Genomic DNA, 20,497 nt, shown 5'->3' on the forward strand with positions numbered 1-20,497 from the left:
TAAATATGATAAATAATCATATTTAATTTAATTAAATAATTATAGGCACAGATAGATAGATAGCTAGATAGCTAGATAGTGATAATAATGCTAATTTGTTTAATTGTTTGTAAAATAGATTCAAAATGTGTATTCTGATTAATTCATTATTATTTTAGTTTAGTTTAGCTACGTTTTTATTTATTTATTGTATTTTAGTTTTGTTTTATTTTTAATTTTTTTTATCGTGCCCAGACAGGATGATTTTCATTAAGTTGCAATAAAAAAGATTGTAAGAAAATAAGACTGTATAATATATCTAAATATGAGATTTCGATGAGAAATATACATGTAAAAAAAAAATCAGTATTTCATCTTTGAAAATGTTTCTTCTTTATGGTTGATTCTTCTCAGGTGTGCATTATTGAGGTGCTTTAGAGCTGAACTGAAGTTGGGCTGCATGAGGGCATTGATGCATCTTATGAAAGAGATCTAATCAAATCTCTCTTTGCTGTAGTCCATGTTTGTACGAGCAGGACACTGCCCAGAACCCTTTCTTCCCTCCGTATGTCCTGAGAGATGGAATGTGCTGGCTCAAACTAAAGCTTTTTCAGTGAAAAGAGAGAAACACATTTCTCTTTTCGCTGCTTTTCTACATTTTGTCAACCAAATACCAAATGTCTGCACTTTCTCACCACAGAGACAGCAATTAGATCTGGTTTTAGTTGAGCATGAGGAATGTGAACATTTAAATAATCCAGAAGTGCAGGCGATCACACACTTAACAACATGCATTGACATTGCATTAGTGCTTTTAGTGTAAAATGGAGAAGTGTAAGTTTGGAAGAGACAAGGGAGTTGAAGGATGTGCCTTTTAGGGCTTTTTAGGGAATAACATGTTGTTTCATTAACTAAAACTAAAACCATAAAAAAAATTGTTACTTGGAAAAAAACCTTAACATTTCAAATTTGTCTTTGGTTTTACTAAAATAAAATAATTTGTTATTTATAAAACAATTGAATGAAAACTATATAAACATTTTTAAAAGACAAAAATAAAAAAAAATGACAAAACACAATAAAATAATTCAAACAAACTAAAAATGAAAATAGAAAAATAAAATCTAATTTAAATATTGACAAAAACATATTGTGATAACTTATCGCTGACTAAAACTAAAAACATTTCAAAGCTAAAAATTGCTAAAAAAAAATGTAAACAAATGTAAAATAAAAATTAAAAGACATTTTTTTAAATTAAAAATGAATAAAAGTGAGAAAAACATTTCACTTCTCTGATTATTTTTAGTTATGGAGAGTCTCATAATTCGGACAATTTATAAGGTAATTGGACCAAACGAGAACTTAAAATGAACAGGAAAAGTTGTTGTAACTCTTTTTGCTTTCTGATGTAATCTGATGTATTTTACTTGATTTTATCCATTACTAATGTTTGCATGATGAGAAGTCGTCTCTGACAGGTGCTGAAGGAAAGAGGTTGCTTTCTTAAAGAATATGTTTTAAGAAAGTATAAGGGGTCAAATTTAATGTCAAGCCAATTTTAAGCCTGCCAGAGTGAACTCTTCATATCCCGACTTGATCCCTTTTTGGAGATGGCAGCCTTTCAGAGCACAAAACAAATATGCTTCTCTTACAACCTCTTTAAACAGCTCGTTCAGCATGGAGTGCCCAGTGCTGCTTTATCTTCTCTTCCTGTGCAGGAGCTGCTGGTGTTGTGTTCGGCTCTTTGATTGGTTCTTCCAGTCCTCTGACCCTTTGGAATGCTGAGAATTCCTCATCCTGCCCTGCTCAAGTGGACCTGCCGTGGTTGCAGGTTGAGACAGGACCGAAACAGAGGCAGAGCCGCTTGGGAACCTGCTACCTCTCAAAGAGAGGAGGATTACGGCTCTATTAGAGGCCTGCAAACCAGACAGACAGACATGCATTTTGCGCCTCAGAGAGAAAGAGTTTATTAAATGCTGTGCTTTTGTTTTTTGATGGAGAGTAAGAACAGTTCAATGGGTCTGATTCCTCTGAGTCACACATATAATTAAATGAAGGAAAATGTGTTGCTGGGCCAGACTTCTACTGTCTGCGAACTATAGCTCAAGGCAATGTTTTTTAATTTGATCGGCATCATCTTCTCTCTCAAAATACATCCGTTAATGAGAGTTTAAACATTTCAGCTCCCTCTTATAAAACATCACTCTTGCTCCATAAATAATTCAAATTCTTTCACTGGTTTTTCATTCTCAGCGCCCACAATCCTCGCTGGCATACCTCCCTCTTTCTGATTGTTTATGTACAGTGAGATAGAAAACAATTAATGACCTCTAGGGCAAATGTTTGCACAGACTTTCACATTCCCAAGATTAATTACGTGTCGCTATATTTAAATGAGAAAAATGCGTATGGAAGGCATTGTTTATGAGTGAATAAACAGAGAATGAGCTGTTCACGAGGCTTCAGTGCATGGCATGAATACGTGAGATTTGGCAACCCTCCGGCATTCTCGATTTTCGTCAGAGCCGTTCCTCTGTTTGATTCAGGTGTGGGTCTTTGAAAGCTCCAGCTGTGTCCCGTGATGATACCCTGTAGGATTTTGTGCTGACTTGTTGACTGATGAGTCTGTGTCTAATCCATTTCAATATTGAATCTGAATGTAGCGACAATGACATTTACCATTTAGACATTCGAGACATCAGCAGAATTGAATACTTCTAAATTTGAGTGGTAAGCCTGTGCCAATTCAATTTTTTGCACAATGAAAAAGCCTTAAAGGGATAGTTCACCCAAAAATGAAAATTAGCCCATGATTTACTCACCCTCAGGGCATCTTAGGCGTATCTGACAATCCTCTTTCAGACGAATCCAATCGAATTGTCCTGGCTCTTCCAAACAGTATAATGGCAGTGAATGGTGCCCCTGTTTTTGAAGCTGAAAAAAGTGCATCCATCCATCCATCCATCATAAAACTACTCCACACGGCTCCGGGCCTTCTGAAGCGAAATCTGTAATAGAATAGTGTAAGAAAAATATCATGAATGTATAAACTGTAATCTCCAGCTTCCGGTCACTCAAGCAGGCGAGTTCACGTAAATCATTTTTGGGTGAACTATCCCTTTAAGGAACAAATTTGAATGCTAGTTTGTCAAAAAATTATCACTTGCTCACCCTCACGTCATTCCAAACCAGTATGACATTTTTTCTAAAAGTGAATTTTTGATGAATATACATTTTTGATGAATGCTAGCCAGCCATATAAATGCAAGGCAGTAAGCTCATTGGCTGCATATGCAGCATGAACCAATCAGCTTGTGCCAAGTCGTTTAACTCTCTGAATATCATCAGTTACGTTAACACCCCGTCAGAATGCGCCATCTAGAGTTTCATGACTGAACTATATATTTATCATTACAGTTACTGTTATAATATTCATTCTTGTTGTGAACGGGTAGTTTCATTTTGACTGAAGGTTTATTTGCATCTTATTCAGAATGATGTCAGTCTTTTAAGAGATGATGCATTATTTTGTGTAACAAAAATAATGAAAAACACCAGTCAAGCATCTGTTGTTCTAAGAAAGTGTTATACATTTTCTGACTCGGGAGTTGTGCTTGTCCATTTAGAATTTGTCAGCATGTTCCTATATTGTTTATTTTGTTGCTAGCGTGTTGCTAAATGGTTGCTAGGTTGTTCTGGATGATTTTGTAGTAGTAAATATTCTAACAGCATTAGTGATTCACAACATTTGGGGCTGAAGTCTGTTTTACATATCATCATAAGCTGAGCTGTAGTGTATCTGGCCATCAAAAGACCCCTGTTGGGAACATCATGAAGTCCTCACCGCTCTGAGCAGATTATATCAGATGAGAAGGAGTGAAGGTGTCTCATGCATAAGTGAAAATGGTCACCCAGGGAACTGGATACGTCTGCTTTTTCGCTCATCATTACTCAAAGCTCTCAGGAAACGTAATATAACGGGCCCACCTTTCAACACATACAGGAGAATACAAATCAGATGACCCCAGGGTCCCCCCTGAGCGCAAACACTTCTCACAACACAAATGCATGTGGCTGTTTTGTTCCACATTTGATTAGAATGAAATGATTTTAAGGCCTATAATGGTTTATTAAGATGTTAGCGGCTGTATACTATCCTTAAAATAGGTCGCTTTTTAACAAAACTGTTGATATTCTTCAAACATTCTGCTTAGGATTTGTTCTAATCCTCTGTAAAAGGACAGCTAAGAGAACAAAGCAGCTTTCTGTTGGTCAACATGGCGAATCCACAAATTAATGACAAATTTGAACCTATTGCCAAATCTGAGTGGGGAAATTTTTCACCGTCGCACTAAATTCACAACTGCGTGGATTTGTATAAAATTACTGTATTTGGCCCATTAAAATTAACCAAAAAACGGTAAATGTGACCTCAGCTTAAGTTTGAAATGTTTTCATTTAAAGGCACAATATGTAATTTTCGCCACTAGAGGGCGCGTATTCAAAATAAACAAATAGACAAAAGACATAGTTTGATGACGCCGTGACTGAGTGTGGAATCATGGGAAGTTGTGGTCTTCATCCCCACAGCCGATGCAATCCGACGGGACTCGGGCAGAAATCATGTTCATGGATGAGCTAATGATTTATTAACGTAGTAGAATGAAGCAGGGTGAGGCTGAAAGCCATCGAAGCGAAACGAGGCCTTCCGGTCGTGCGTATGTGGGGGGAAAAAAGCAGCGCTGTTTTATCATACTAGATACATTTGAAAGTTCTGTTATAATGCTACTCTGTGCGGTCGTCAGTGGTCTATTAAAACGCACAACATATTAAAGCGTCTTTGGTGTTTCCATGTTTTCTACCAAACCGGAAATCGAGGGGTTATGACGTCATTGGCAGGCGACACAATGACACTATGGAAACGGTCCGTGTCATTAGTTAAAATTGGATTTAAACATTCTTCGAAACATTTGGGATACTGTAAGTACACAAGTCAGCAAAATATATAACACTCTTCTAGTGGTTTTATTTTAATAAAAAAATCTTACATATTGTGCCTTTAATATAAATTGAATAACTTTACATACTCAATTTAAAGGGATCATATGATGCTTTTTTAAATATCATTATTTTGTGTATTTGGTGTAACAGAATATGTTGACATGCTTTAATGTTCAAAAAACACGAGCTTCATCTGTCACCAAAATAAATGTAGAGACCGAGCCCGACAGAGTCGCGTGACAGACACAGTGATGAAGCTGGTATGTGTTTGGAGTACACAAGTCATGGTTAAGACAGCTGACTCCACTGTGATGTGACCCTGTCTCTCTCTCTCTCTCTCTCTCTCACACACACACACACACACACACACAATGCGCAAAACTCCGCATTTGAACAGTCAATAGCAAATACTTAAACTAATAACAAAACAGTAGCTAATTCAAAAGCGCTAGATTGTCATAGCAAAGTCAGAATTATCTCCTTTCCTAGGTTCACGAAACGGTCGTCCATAAAATGCATTGCTGTTCTGTTGTAAGTCATCTTAAAGATTCCTAAATGCATCTACTTTCGGAAGGCCAAATCAAGTGCTTTTGCTTTCGCCTCGAAACACACAGAGTCTCCCTGACATGGCTGCTTCAACACTAACTGCGGTTACTGAAACCACGCCTTCTTTCTTTGCGTGCACATTTGGACGGCATTATGCAAATATTTCCACATAGTGAGGTAGATATGTGGGGGCGTGTTAGAACGAGCCGTTTTAGGGGGGCGTGGCAGATTCTTAACTTTGATCAAGAATACCTCTTTGGTTTTGAGACTTTAGTCTTTGCAACTTCAGGGATCTTATCTATGCACAATCAGCTTGTAACACTCCAAAGAGAAAGGAAAACTTGAAATTGCATCATATGACCCCTTTAAACATTAATTTGTAGCATAACATTTGCATACTGAATCACGATTGGTCTTTTCTTACAGTCAATTGCATACTGAATGATGATTGGTCTTGTAAACTCTAGGAATATTTTTGATTAAGTCAAGCACACTCTATAATACTCAAGCTCAGCGTCTTTGATGGTTTCGCACGATGACTGATCTGCTACAGGAAGTCTCCCCAAGCACCGTCGCATCTATATTTTTATTTCCCAATATCAGGGCAAAGACAACCTTGTAGTCTGCAATTATTTTGTTTTGAGCGCTCACCAGCATGGCTGAAGGCAAAATACTGTCTTTAGGTATGCGCAGGGCTGCAGTCTTTAGTCGGCATATTTTGCATATTCATCTGAGCACTCCCACTTCTACCAATAAGAAAGCAACGATGCATCCAGCACAAATGAGCTAAACAAGTTTCAGCTCAGCAGCTATTGAAGTCTCCTACAGGGCAAGGGAGAAGTGCTGGATGTGATTTTCTGGGGCCCCTATCCTGTAAGGATTAGAGAACTTCAGCTGAAGATGTTCAGGTCACCATGAAATGTATTTTGCTCAGGTCATTGTGGTCAGGTCACAGTCTCGCTCAGACAGAATTCTCACTGTTGGCATAAAGTCTGGTACACATTGAAGCCTATTCAGGCCAAGAAATGCCCTGAGACTACGATAATCTGACTAAGGACTTTGACTAGGCCTGCACGATTAATTGTATTTTTATAGCATTTTCCATTTTAATTTCAAATTATTAAGCATAATCATCTGCAGTATTTTCCCAAGTTATTTATCCTGAAAATACCTGGTATATTTCACATTTCAGTTATCTTGCATTGGTAACATGCACAAATGAGGGTCCATGTATTATGTTCATCATATACTGTAAATTTAAGGGTTTTTCAAATAACTAATGCTTAAACCTGATGAACTTTTGAAAATCCAGTCATTAATTCTTCATCAAATCTTTCATTATAGAAACTGGCTACTTCGCCCACAGTTTTATTTCCAGGCAGTCTAGTAAAAACCTACACTGTAAAAAGCAACTACATATTTGCCAGGTTACAGGAACTTTTGAGTCACAAATGCTAAGAAATGTGAATTACTTCAAACTATACACACACACACACACACACACAAAACAAAAAAAAAGAATTTCCCCAAATATTGTCCCAACTGGTTGTCTGCAATGTTGCTGAGAAGTGAGTTTCCAGCATGCATTGCAGTGAGAAAAAATTGTGCAGTTACTGTAAACTGTAATAATATAATAATAATAAAAAATGATATATATATATATATATACTGGAATCTGTTGTTTCCTTGATAAATGTGAAAATCGTTAATTAATTAATTAACAAAATAGGCCAATTATTGCAGAATTAAATGGATAACTAGGACCATTGACAAGCATGGAGAGATCAGTTAATTCTATAATCACTTATGCAATATTTGATGCAGTGTTTATCCTGTTAGCGTTCCACTGTATCGCCGACGGTACACTGCGTGTTTTAGGCATTTTAGGCAAATTTTACAGGAATGCTAAAGGGTTGAACTAGGGTGTTTGCCTGCTGGAGCTGCCATTGACAGATGTGCCTATATGTATAGACACACACCTGAGAGACACAACATCAGCTCTCAAGTGATGGAGGATGTTGCAAGCAGCTAGTCAACATTGGGACGGGATCATTTTGACCTGGTCATTAATGAACTACTTTCTTTTTAGTGAATATTGAGTTGATATACTGTAATGATCTCATTGCTTATGCCAAAAGAAATGTGCTTTCTCTGAAAGTTGAAAACAGTTTGAAGAAAGATTTGAGGTTTGAAGAAAGATTAGGTGGTTACTAGTAATATGCAAAAACTGTAAGGCTGAAAAAAAAATGACTAGGTCAAAATAAGATGAAGCATTATACTGAGTTTGATAGAACAGTTTAGCTACTTTTGGACATTTTTGGTCTCAGGGTAGAGATTATGGGGGAAAAAATGAAATCTTCTATTATGAAAATGTTGCAAATATCCGACATTTTGACACCAATTATATTTCTCTGCCTAGAGGAAACTGCACTTTTGCTTAGTGGTAACATTTAATATATTTCTGAATTTATGAACAGTTGAATGGCAGTAATGTTGATAGATGCTTCATAATCAGGTTGTGACTCTCCTGCTCAGAGTAGTAATTATGCCATTTACAAAACGCTAAATAGATTAAGGACTTTGTTCCTGGCTTGTATTGTCAAATTCAATATGCCATCTGAGAGGTTGTATTAGCCTGTTTACGGTATTTGTACTGAAATGATAATCTGGTCGGCAGGGAACTTCACTGAATAATCCAATCACCAATAATCTAATCCATTGAACAATCTATTTATAGAAAATAATCGACATCAGAGAGGAGTGGAGAAGAAGCCCTGGCGTGACTGTGCTTTTTAGTCTTGTCTGAAGTATTGTTGTGCCAGTAGATTTGTCTTCCATCAGGGCTGTTGATGTCTTTCAGGTTATATTAAATAATATATAAATAATATTTAATATATTATTATAGATATTTTATATTATTATATTATGTATTATATTTCTAAATATTTCTAAAATAATAAAAATACATAAAAAAGTATAAAAAATTAAATCAAGACACATTTGAGTGTGAATTTGAGATATCATAGAAATATTGAACAATAAAAATAAACTATTTCGTAAATATAGGTGCAAAAAATAGTCTTTATTTTCCCCAAAAATGACATGCATTGTGAATGACCTGATATCAGCTCAATCATGTCTCCGTTAGGGCGTAAAGATCACATCTCCATTCTATATAGATTAAAGAGAGAGTGTCTGTGGGGGAATCGGTGATCTTGAGCCATGCGGGTTGTTTGGGTGTTCAGTCTCAAACAATATGTCTGGGTATCTAATCTAATTAGTTTGGTGAGGATCAGTATGAGTCTAAAAGTTGTTACCTTGTCACAGGGCTAAAATGTTGCACTCCCAAATGCACATTAAACTCACAGCACATGCAGAGATGGAGTATCGATATGTGTTGAAACATCAATATCTTTGACAATACTCCAACATACTGATACTTCACCTGGTGCTACTAAAAATAAACCACCTAACATTGTCCTACAAAGCAAACAGCTTTACATCGGGCCTGTAAATCACACTATATTGTGAAGCTGAAGCTTGTCACAGTGTTGCCTGTTCTCAATGTCAGTCTCACAGTTCACTAAACACGCCTGCTTTCAGATTAGCATAGCATGACATGCCCTAATTCCTCACAGCATTACTGGGACAAACTGAGGTCATGTTTTATGTTTCATTTTTCCACAAATTGCTGTGGTTGATGGCGAAAGATGTTACATTGCACAATTCCTTTAAAGGGATAATTCACCCAAAATTAGCATTCTGTCATCATTCACACAGCTTCGTGACTTTCTTTGTTCTGGGGAACACGAAAGAAGATATTCTGCAAAATGTTTCTTCTTTTTTCCATAAAATTAAAGTCAATGAGGTCAATTTTTTGAACCTCATACAGATTTTGAATGACATGTTCAAGTGCTTTGTTCTCAGTAAAAGTAGGAATCATGGAGGACAGCAGGTTCGTCTTGTTTGGTATCGCTAGTCACACAGAAATGATGAACTTTACTCTTAATCATAGGTCTGTGTTAGTTCTCCATCTCATTTGTAAAGATACCTCATTTGTGTTTTCTTCTGTATGGGAACAGTCATTTCTCAATTCACTCTTTCTCTCACACAGTTACACACACACACACACACACGCTTTGATGCCCATATCTGTGATTGTCTCCTGCTCTGGGAGTGTCTGTAGAATCTCAGATAAAGCTGGTAGTGAGTGATCGAGAGATCCAAGGCCTTTTGAACGTTTTTCAAAATATCTTCTTTTGTGTTTATACAGTCTGAAGTCATACATGTTTGCAGTGATTTAAAATATGTAAAGAATAATGTAACAGGAGCATATCAGGTCGTCCATTGTCTGTTTGTTTTGGTTACGCTGTAGTGTCTGAATTGAATGTGTGACGTGTTATAGCGAGGCAGGAGCCTACTAGCTGCATTTGAAGGCTGCATTAGACTTACACACATGGGAACAGGGCTACATAAATGGCCCAGTAGTAGTATCACTAGCTGCGTTTCCATTGCCCTTCAAATTGCGCAAATTGAAATTGTGAGTTGAAAATATTGACTAGTGTGGTGGCCGTGATATACATAAACCTACCAACATCTGTTGCCATGACTTATCGTGAGAGGAAAAAATTACATTTTAGTCGCATAACATTGGTTAATGGAAACACCGTCTTTTCGCGATAGTTTGTTTTTTATCGACATCTATAATATCGTAAAAGTTTTGTGCAGATCTGTAATGGAAATGCAGCTACTGTGGGTCTCAAGAAAACAGTAAGGCTACATTGCTATTATAATTATTTAATGCTTTTTAATAGGGCTGCACGATAAATCACATGCGATATTTAACGAGCATCTTATCAGTAAAGCCGGTTCTGTAATCAGCGGTAAATATAATGCTGATTACAGAACCGGCTTTACTGATAAGATGCGCGTTAAATATTGTATGCGATTTATCGTGCAGCCCTACTTTTTAACTACAATACAGTATACAATACAGTATATTTAGGTGTTACCATGTTTTTAGTTATGTGACTTACATGTTTCAATATGGCTCCTTGATTTGCCATGTGACTGGGATCATGTGACTTACAGCATCCAGTGCGGCTCCTTGATTTAGCATTGTAATCAGGCATTAGGTGTGTTTGACTTGAAGCAGCGCCACGCAGACAGATTGGTGTTTGACATCAAAGTACCGTGAGAGTGATTAGAGAGCAGATGGCTCAGTTTGCTTTCGAATCAATCTTGTGGTGTTTTGATGTCATACACCGATTGGTCTGCGCAATTCAAGTTGAACGCACCATTTGAGAAAGGTCACCTGTAATTGAAATGTACACTTTAAGTAAAAAATACTGTCCATATTTTTCATTAATGGTGCATATTTTTCTTGCAAAAACCAAACGAGAGATATAAACACATCTGCTGATGCAACCATGCCATTTTAGCTTGGAACTACAAATCTTTGAAATTATTTACTCATCATTGTGACTTGTGTTCCACTGGACTCGTACCCAAGTTCAGTGGTTTACCAGGTGTGTTACTGAGCAAGTTTACTACGTCACAAAAGCCAAACAAATAGAACTGGTTATGTGATGCAGATGTCAAAATGTGTTCGTTTACAAAACATGCACTACGATAAAATTATTTTGAGGTTATAACATAATGTATGAAAATAAGTCTTTACTGATAGAAAATCTGCCCCACAATTTGTGTTAAAATTAATAAAATTTTTGTTGCTTTACTGTCACTAGTGTTAATTTCAGCTGGTAACTGCAGTGAATTGTATGTATAGGTAAATTTTTGGAGTTTGCCAAAATGTAGGTAGTAGCCAGCCTTTCTGCCTTTGTTTTAGTTATTTAGCAAGGTATCGGTGTTAGTATGAGACGGACTTAAGTTTGGGGAGGAGAGTCATTTCTGCAAAAACCACTGACAAATATTAGTCATGACTGATTGCAGGTTTGGTTCAGCACTGTCACCTGTGAAAAATTCCTGTAATGCCATTTTACTGTGGGGGTCTTGTCTGAACTTGAGTAAACTGCACTCCTTTAAGACCCGTAGCCCATTATGGTGGCTGTATTCACTGTGTGAGTGATACTCAGAATGGAATGTCTTCTGCTAACATCCACTAGAAGATCACCCAGAACTTCTACTGCTTTTCTAACAAAAGTTTTTGCAAAAAAACAATCTCAAACAGTAGATACTGTGCCTCAGTTTGTCTAAGAAAAGCTTTATCCTCTGCTATCAGTGAGGCATGTGCTCGAGTGTAACGACTCTACAAGTCCAAACTGTTCTTGCTAGGATCACTGTGCTGACACCTGGTGATAGAGAGTGTCCCCAGGCCTCAGAAATAGCTCCCATCTCTCATGACATCAATAACACCTTCTCAGAGCAGAAGCTGAATTTCTTCACTCCAAGGGCTAATATGTTGTGGTTAGCATCACTGAAAGTTAATATCGAAAGAAGGAGGAAAACATTTTTTTTTCTTATTGATAAGCTTTACACATTAAGAAAAAATAAAATAAAATCATGTTTTAATATACATTTTTTTTAAATTGGTTTTTAAATGTTAAATAATCATTTTAATTATGTGAGAATGGGAAAGACCACACCACAACTGACAATAAAGGGATTTATTGGAATTTATCTATAGCTACTGGGGTGCCTCAGGGCTCAGTTCTTGGACCACTTCTCTTCTCTATCTACATGACATCACTAGGTTCTATCATTCAGAAACATGGCTTTCCATGTCACTGCTATGCTGATGACACACAACTCTACCTCTCATTCCATCCTGATGATATGACAATAGCTGCTCGCATCTCAGCTTGTCTAACAGACATTTCTTGCTGGATGAAGGACCATCACCTTCAACTCAAACTGGCCAACACAGAACTGCTTGTAGTTTCAACAATCCCATAACTTCATCACAATTTCACCATCCAGCTATGCACATCAACCATAACTCCTTCAAAGACATCCAGAAACCATGGAGTTTTGATTGATGATCAGCTGAATTTCTCAGACCACATTGATAAAACTGCCCAGTCCTGCAGATTTGTTTTGTACAAGATTAGGAAGATCAGGCCCTTTCTTTCGGAACATGCTCCTTGTTCAAGCTCTTGTTCTATCCAGGCTGGACTATTGCAGTGCTCTCTTAGCAGGTCTTCCAGCCAATTCTATCAAATCTCTACAACTAATTCAGAATGCGGCTGCAAGATTAGTCTTTAACGAGCCAAAAAGAGCGCATGTCACACATCTGTTCATCAATTTGACCTGGCTACCAATAGCTGCTTGCATAAAACTCAAGGCATTGATGTTTTTCCTACAAAATCACCACTGACTCTGCACCCCTTTACCTAAACTCACTACTTCAGAGTTATGTGCCCTCTAGAAGCTTGCGTTCTGCAAGTGAACGTCGCTTTATTGTGCCATCCCAAAGAGGCACAAAATCACTTTCACAGACTTTTACATTAACTGTTCCCTCCTGGTGAAATGACCTGCCCAACTCAAGCCGAGCAGCTTAGTCCTTAGCCATCTTCAAGAAACAGCTGAAAACACATCTCTTCCATCTTCATTTGACCCTCTAATTCTAGCACTCAACTCTCTATTCTAATTCTAAAAAAAAAACTAAAAAAAACACTCGACCCTCTAACACTTGCACTCTCTATTCTATTTCTATTCTTACAGCTTGTTTTCTTTAAAAAAAACACTCTAACACAACTACTCTAATAGTATTCTCTATTCTTTTTCCTATTCTATCTTCTTGTTTTCTTTTTATTTATTATTAAAAAAAAACTTGCTATGTGTACTGCGTTAGGCTAACTGAGACTTGTCACAGAACTTACATATTATTGCCCTTTTGTTGCTTTTGTTTTCCTCATTTGTAAGTTGCTTTGGATAAAAGCATCTGCTAAAATGAATAAATGTAAAGACACAGAGGAACGATACTTTTGCAATCATTTTCAGAACGTTCTTTTTTTTAGTTGACGAATACTAAAAAAAGAAAAACAATGAAAGCCAATCAGAAGTGTTCGGACTTTAAAGAACTCGAACAAAGCAGACAACATAAATAGCGCTTATAATAAATGCATGAAAAAGCATGATAAAAGCATGTTTTCATTGTTGGTGTGGATGGTAATATAGTTACTGTTTTAATCATCTTTATATTTATCGTTTTTTGCTATGAACGGGCTTTAAGTCTATTAATGTTTTGGGCCTTAAATCTATTAATGTTTGTAAAATGTACAGTAGCACACTAGTTTGCTTTGTTTCTTCCCACTTTTTCTTGTTTGTTTTCTTTTTTATGGCTGTTTTACAGGCTCTTTATTCGATTCTGATCTCGATTTGATTCAATATAAATTAATTTGTATTTATATCAGTGTAACAAAGTTCGTAGTCACGGAAAGGAGGCGGGAACCGGCGAACATTCAAACAAAACTTTAATAATAAAATAAATATAAAACAGCGCGACAGCCCCTCGCGGACGACTGTCACGCACAAACAGAACCAAAACACAAAATAAAGTCCAGGCCTGGTCCTCTATCGTCCAACACTCTCGTAGCTCCTCCTTTTATCCTTCCGGAGCTCCTCTGTGGTACTCGAGACCGGTGAGTGGTGCAGGTATCATGCATTAGCATTTACTCCACCGGCCTCGCTCCGTTCCCATGGCTCTCTGCCCCGCCCCTCTCGTCACATACCCCCATCGCCCCTCGCAAGCCAGGGGGTACCCACGAGACTGCGCTCTACTCCCCCCCCCTTCCCCCTCCGGGGGAGCCGATCACGGCGGCCGCGGCGTACCTGGGGGTAAGGACAGACAGACGAGGCGAGAGAAAGAAGATGGAAGGATGAGGAGAGACGGAGATGAGAGAGAGGGAAAAAAAATCTTGTTCCGGTTCCCAGACACACTGCCGCTCGGCCCTCCAGCAGCTGGGTAAACTCTTCCGCGATGCCTGGCGGCGGCACTGGATAGCCCTCGGTGGACGGCCAGACACCCCTCCGCCACCCGGTGCACAGCATGGCTCCTCCGAGTTCGGGCAGCTGGCAGGAGTCCCCCGTTCCCTGCTCCTCCCCATCATGGCGGATGGCAGCAGGCTCCGGCCTCAGGCGAACGGCGGCGACTCCTCCGCTCCCTCACGGATGGCAGCCGTCCCTCCACATTCCAGGTGGTCGGCAGCTAGTTTGTCCGCAAGGCCACCCCCACCCCAACCCCGCTCGATGGCACCGCAGATTCACCACAGTGGCAAGGGGTCTCTGGCAGCATGTCCCTTCTTCCTCCTGGGTTTCGGCACCAATGTAACAACGTTCGTAGGTCGGGAAGAAGGAGGCGGGAACCGGCGAACATTCAAACAAAACTTTAATAATAAAATAAACACAAAATAAAATCCAGGCCTGGTCCTCTCTCGTCCACCACTGTCATCACTCCTTTTTTTATCCTTCCGGAGCTCCTCCGTGGGACTCGAGACCGGTGCGTGGCGCAGGTGTCGCGCATTAGCATTTACTCCACCGGCCTCGCTCAGTTCCCACGGCTCTCTGCCCCGCCCCACTCGTCACAATCAGGTATAGTACGTCGTCAAACCTTTAAATTCAATAGCTCTTTATTTTTAGATATAATAATGTTGTATACTGACATTTCAATTGCACACAGTTTTTAATTTTAATTATATAATTATGTTTATTTATAATTGAAGTTTAATACTGAATTTTCAAAAACATGTCATCATGGTGACCGGTTGCTAGACTAATTTTAATTCAAAAAGCATCCTGAGATGAGTTTCTTTAACTTTTTCAGTTCCACTTTCTTTTGTCTACCAAAGCAATCAGCAAGATTTTTCTGTTCTAGCACAAGTACATGCTTTCACTGTTTAATATGTACACTTACCACTTACTTGCTACCTAGCAACCTCATAAAAATCTCCCTTCTGTGACGCCATCTGCCTGTGAAGTGGCGCAAAAACGGGGTATGCAGTATATGCAGTGCATAGGGGCGCCACATGGAGGGGGCGCAATTTTGCCGAAATCATTGTGTGAAAATCTTCTTTAATAAAACATTATAAATAATCAAACGCTTAGTTGTTAAAAATAATGTAATGAAGCATTTTTATTCAACGGTTTTTAGCATTTTTTAAAAAGTTACAAGATTTTTCTGTTCTAGCACAAGTACATGCTTTCACTGTTTAATATGTACACTTACCACTTACTTGCTACCTAGCAACCTCATAAAAATCTCCCTTCTGTGACGCCATCTGCCTGTGAAGGCCAAAGCAGCGCATGACTCTGAAGCCCTTAGTCATGAGAAAGAGCCTTAGGCAAACACTGTTAATAAATCTTACATTCAGTTGCATATAAATTTGTCATTTGCTTTTTTCTATACATTAATGGGCCCAAAACAGGTACAGTTCTAGTTAGTATGTTATTATTAGATCAAATGCCATGGTGGCAGGTGTTTGGTTACAGGACATCTCTGCCACTTTATTGAATTGCTTTACCCTCAACTTATTCTAATGTGTAATAATACGTGGGAAGGAGAGAAAATAAAAGGGTAAACCATATTCTTTACACCTTTCATTTCAGGTCTGGGCTTGTTTGCTTTCTCTAATCCTCTTTTCCTTCATTCTTTTTCTATTATAAAACCATGCATTTACGAATTTACTCTCTACGTTCATTTTTTACGCATAGTGCTTTGAGTGCTGGATTTTTATCAATTGTTTTGATCATTGAGATCCAAATTGGAACTAAATGAAACATTGTCACTTTTGTTTATTCAAATGTAAGACTTTTAAGACCAGTGATTGTACAGACTAATCTTTTTCCAAGAATCACTTGAGATTTGGAACTCATGCAGTTTCTTTATGTTTTCACCACCCACAATTTATTTATTCTCTAACAAGATAAAATGAGGAAATTGTGACACAATTACACAGACAATTGTGAGACCATGCTGACCGCTTTTACATGCACATAATTTTCAGTTCAGGCCCATATTCTGGTTAAAAGTCATGTTGACACAAGCTTCTAGAGGTGTGGTTTAAACAGACTAAATGATTGGAGAAGTCCTGGTCCATTTTTGTTTAAATGAAACAAATGCGCTGGTGAATTGTTCACAATATAATATGCATTTAGAAAATCGATGAATTGTATTCTGAAAAATTTTTATTTTATCGATTTGAGTTTTTCATTGAGTGTTTGCTGTTCTTCTGTAGCCTCTTAGTCGGAGCACCCCAAGAAAAAGCCCAGCCCCAACTCAGCAAATTCAACATTAATGAAACCGGAGCCGTGTATTACTGTCCCATCACTATCGAGCAGGATGACTGCAGGAGGATGGACCTCATCAGTCCACGTAGGTATTCATATAACTTATCAGAAATCTACACTTAAAGCAGGAAAAGTAATTTTAAAAAAAAAGATGGTTTACTTAAGATGTTATATTAGCTTTAGAAGCTAAATATCATTCACAGTGTTACTGTAGATCAAAGGACTATGGAAAATTTAGGGCGTTCGGTTTACAGATTAGATAATGTGTCTAACATCTACATACTGTATATCAGGGCTCGGACAGTCCTATCTATTTCCCAAAATTACCTGCTCCTGTTTTAGACACAAGTGAAAGTCAAAACAAGCCTGTTGTGTCAATTGTCTAATTCAATAAGGCAAGAGGCAGAAAGTCCTTTGAATACTTATTTCTTGCAAGAAATAGCCAACAGTCATACAGTCATTCAAGTTGACCACAGAGTGTGACAAAGATAAAATACCTTAACTCATTATGTATACCCTAATCAAATCAGGATGCTTCTATCTCAACCAATCATAATGCATATTCAACTATATCCCCAAGATGTGTTTCTAAGTATTTAATGCAGATAATTTCTTAGAAGATGCTAGGTCTAAAATAGCATCTCGCACTTGTCTTACACACACACATTAAACAGATTTCCTCTTATCTCTCAGCTCATCGAAAACACAAGCATATTGATGAAGCACTCATGGACAGTGAATAAGAACACTCTTTAGTACAGTGAAGCAAATAATACCTATAATAATAAAATTTCCCTTACAAAGCCTCAACACAGCAACCATAAAATGCACCTGTCTGAGTGCTGTCTCACTCCATGCTATTCAAAAGACCTTCATCTTCACATTTCTGGCCTGCCTTTCTCCCTCCTCTCTCAGGTCAGCATGACTGGCTCATGTTGTAGGCAGGTATTTGCTTCAGAATTAACATGATACGCTCAACACAGGAAGTCTGTGCAGCCTAAAAGTTACTTTGAGCAGACGCAGAGCGTGACTTTCTGGTTTACACCATTTTTAATAGATCTGCAAATCTATTGACTTTTCTTAGCTTAGTACTTGTTAGCTTTTTAGCTTTAGTACTTGGAGAGTTGGATAAAGTATACTTAAAAATACATTATCAATCATACAGCAAAACTCTACCAATCACAACATGTTAGCTTTATGGTGTTGACCAGTGGCGCAAAAACGGGGTATGCAGTATATGCAGTGCATAGGGGCGCCACATGGAGGGGGCGCAATTTTGCCGAAATCATTGTGTGAAAATGTACATATAGAGAGATGCTCTTTGTGGGCAGACTGAGGGATACAATCATTGTCTGATGGAGTTTGTTTCTCCTTCAGCGCAGTCAGCAGAGATGGTGGAGGGCATGTGGCTGGGAGTGACCGTGGCCAGTCAGAGGACTGGAGGACATGTGCTGGTGAGATCAGATGCATCTTTGGTTCCTTTTCTTTTTGTTTTTTAGACTGTTTATTTGCAAAGGCAAGACCATCAGTTAAAATCGACAGACACAATTGAATGGATCCCTCCTTTGGACTCAATGAGAGGGTCAGATGCACTCAGGCCACTGTTCCTCAGTGTAGTTCGAACCCTGCTTTTACACTCCTGCCTGTAATTTTCAACTAACCTTGATTAGCTGTTTTAGGTGTTGTTGGTTGATAATACGCTTGAAGCTGTTTTCAGGAGTTCATTACCTTAGTGGGCCCCCTTTTGTAATGTGGGCTGGGACAATGTTCATGGCTTGTCCTGTACTTTTACAGTAATAGACAAAAGTTTGTAATAATTAAGATATTTTGATGTTTTTGAACGAAGTCTCTTATGATCACCAAGACTGAATTTATTTTAATGAAAAATACAGTTAAACATATGATAATATTGTGAAATAGTATTGCAATTTAAATAACTGTTTTCTGTTTTTGAATATATTTTAAAATGTAATTTATTCCAATGAATTTTCAGCATCATTACTCTGTATCATGATTCTTCAAAAATCATTCTATTATGCTGATTTGATGCTCAAGAATAATTTCTTGTTATTATACATCTTGAAAACTTTTGCTGCTTGATATTTTTTTTGTGGAAATCATATTACACTACCATACAAAAGTTTGAGTTAAATAGGATTTGTTTGTTTGTTTAGCGTTAAAAATCTAAAAATCTTATTGACTCTAAAATTTAGAATAGTAGTGTATTTTTGAATTTATTTATGTATAATGAATTTAATATATTTATATATATATATTATATTTAATATATTTATATATATTTATTTGTGTATATTTACATTTTAATATACATTTTAATATTTATTATGCGTATAAAGTATAATAATATTTTAAACTTCAAACAATTGCATATTTATAACAGTAAGTCAGATAGTTTTAATGTATTTTTATTTAGGAGCTTTCTATTTATCAAAGAATCCTGAAAAAAAATGTAGCATGGTTTCCACAAAAGTATTAATCAACTAAAATGGTTTTCAGCATTGATAATAATAATAATAACAACAACTATTAAAAATTGCTATTCAGTAATAATTGATAATAATTAAGCAACAAATCAGCATATCAGAATGATTTCTGAAGGCTCGTGTGACACTGAAGACTGGAGTAATGATGCTTTGCATCACAGGAATAAATTACATTTTATAATATATTCACATAGAAAACATTTATTTTAAATGGCAATAATATTTCACAATATTGCTGTTTTTCATGTATTTTTGATTAAATAAATGCAGCCTTGGTGAGCAGAAGAGACTTCTTTAAAAAAACAAAAAAAAACAATTCTTAATTATTCCAAACTTTAGACCTTATAAGTTTTAATGTACAGGCTTTATAATTTGGTGTCTGTTTTTTTAAAGGCTCAAATAATCATTTTAAAAATAAAAATTAAAGCAAATTCTAATCAGAATTCCTGTTGTTCATCTCTTCTTTATTGTTGGCAGGCATGTGGTCATCGCTACGTAAAAAAACTTCTGGGCGCCGAAGAGCAGCAGCGTATGGTGGGCAAATGTTACGTGCGGGGCAACGACCTGACCTACGACCCGACTGATTACTGGCAGTCTGACACTTACGAGCTGTGCGACTTCAACTATGACCAGAACCTGGAGGGCATGTGTAACATGGGCATCTCAGGGGGCATGACGGAGAATGACGTGTACTTTGGGTCGCCCGGCAGCTTTGTGTGGCAGGGTGAGTACGGGAAAACCAACAAAATCTGGTGTGTCAGCTCTCCATCCTTCAGTTAATAAAAGGGATTCTTCTGTTCATATAGGAACTGTCCATATGAAAGAGAGAGACCCCAACTTTGATTTTGCCGGAGATGCCAATGAAATAAGCTTCGGTAAGCTAGGCGAGGACAGACTCAACATCTACATAGGTATGTACTGTACTGTATTGTTGGTTTTGAATCACATTGACAATGTTTGGGAATAACAGTGTTGGGGAATAAATAAAAAAAAAGCTCTTCTTGTTTCAGTAGCTCAGATGTTTTCTAAATAGAGCAGTTTGGTTCAGTAACGACCTGCTTTTTCCAGTGAGTAGAGATGTAAGACAACAAGACCCTATAAAATATGAAACATTGTCATGAGGGAGTTAAAAAAATATTCACTGATTCATTCATATTCACTGACATGTTACATAGCATTATACAATAATCTTACCAAAAATGTAATTTTATGCATTA

General features: G+C 37.5%; 1 protein-coding gene across 1 annotated transcript in view; it reads left to right on the top strand.

The window, feature by feature from the left end:
• LOC107557321 (integrin alpha-3-like) overlaps positions 1–20,497 on the top strand; it is a 35,769-nt gene that overhangs the window by 4,272 nt on the left and 11,000 nt on the right. Inside the window, exons 2-5 of the mRNA XM_016240706.1 lie at positions 16,725–16,861; positions 18,154–18,230; positions 19,758–20,004; positions 20,087–20,191. Of these exons, the coding sequence (XP_016096192.1) occupies positions 16,725–16,861; positions 18,154–18,230; positions 19,758–20,004; positions 20,087–20,191 (566 nt within the window). The remainder of the gene's footprint in view (positions 1–16,724; positions 16,862–18,153; positions 18,231–19,757; positions 20,005–20,086; positions 20,192–20,497) is intronic.

This window comes from Sinocyclocheilus grahami, unplaced genomic scaffold (assembly GCF_001515645.1).
Source record: "Sinocyclocheilus grahami isolate Dianchi unplaced genomic scaffold, SAMN03320097.WGS_v1.1 scaffold599.1, whole genome shotgun sequence".
Lineage (NCBI taxonomy): Eukaryota > Metazoa > Chordata > Actinopteri > Cypriniformes > Cyprinidae > Sinocyclocheilus > Sinocyclocheilus grahami.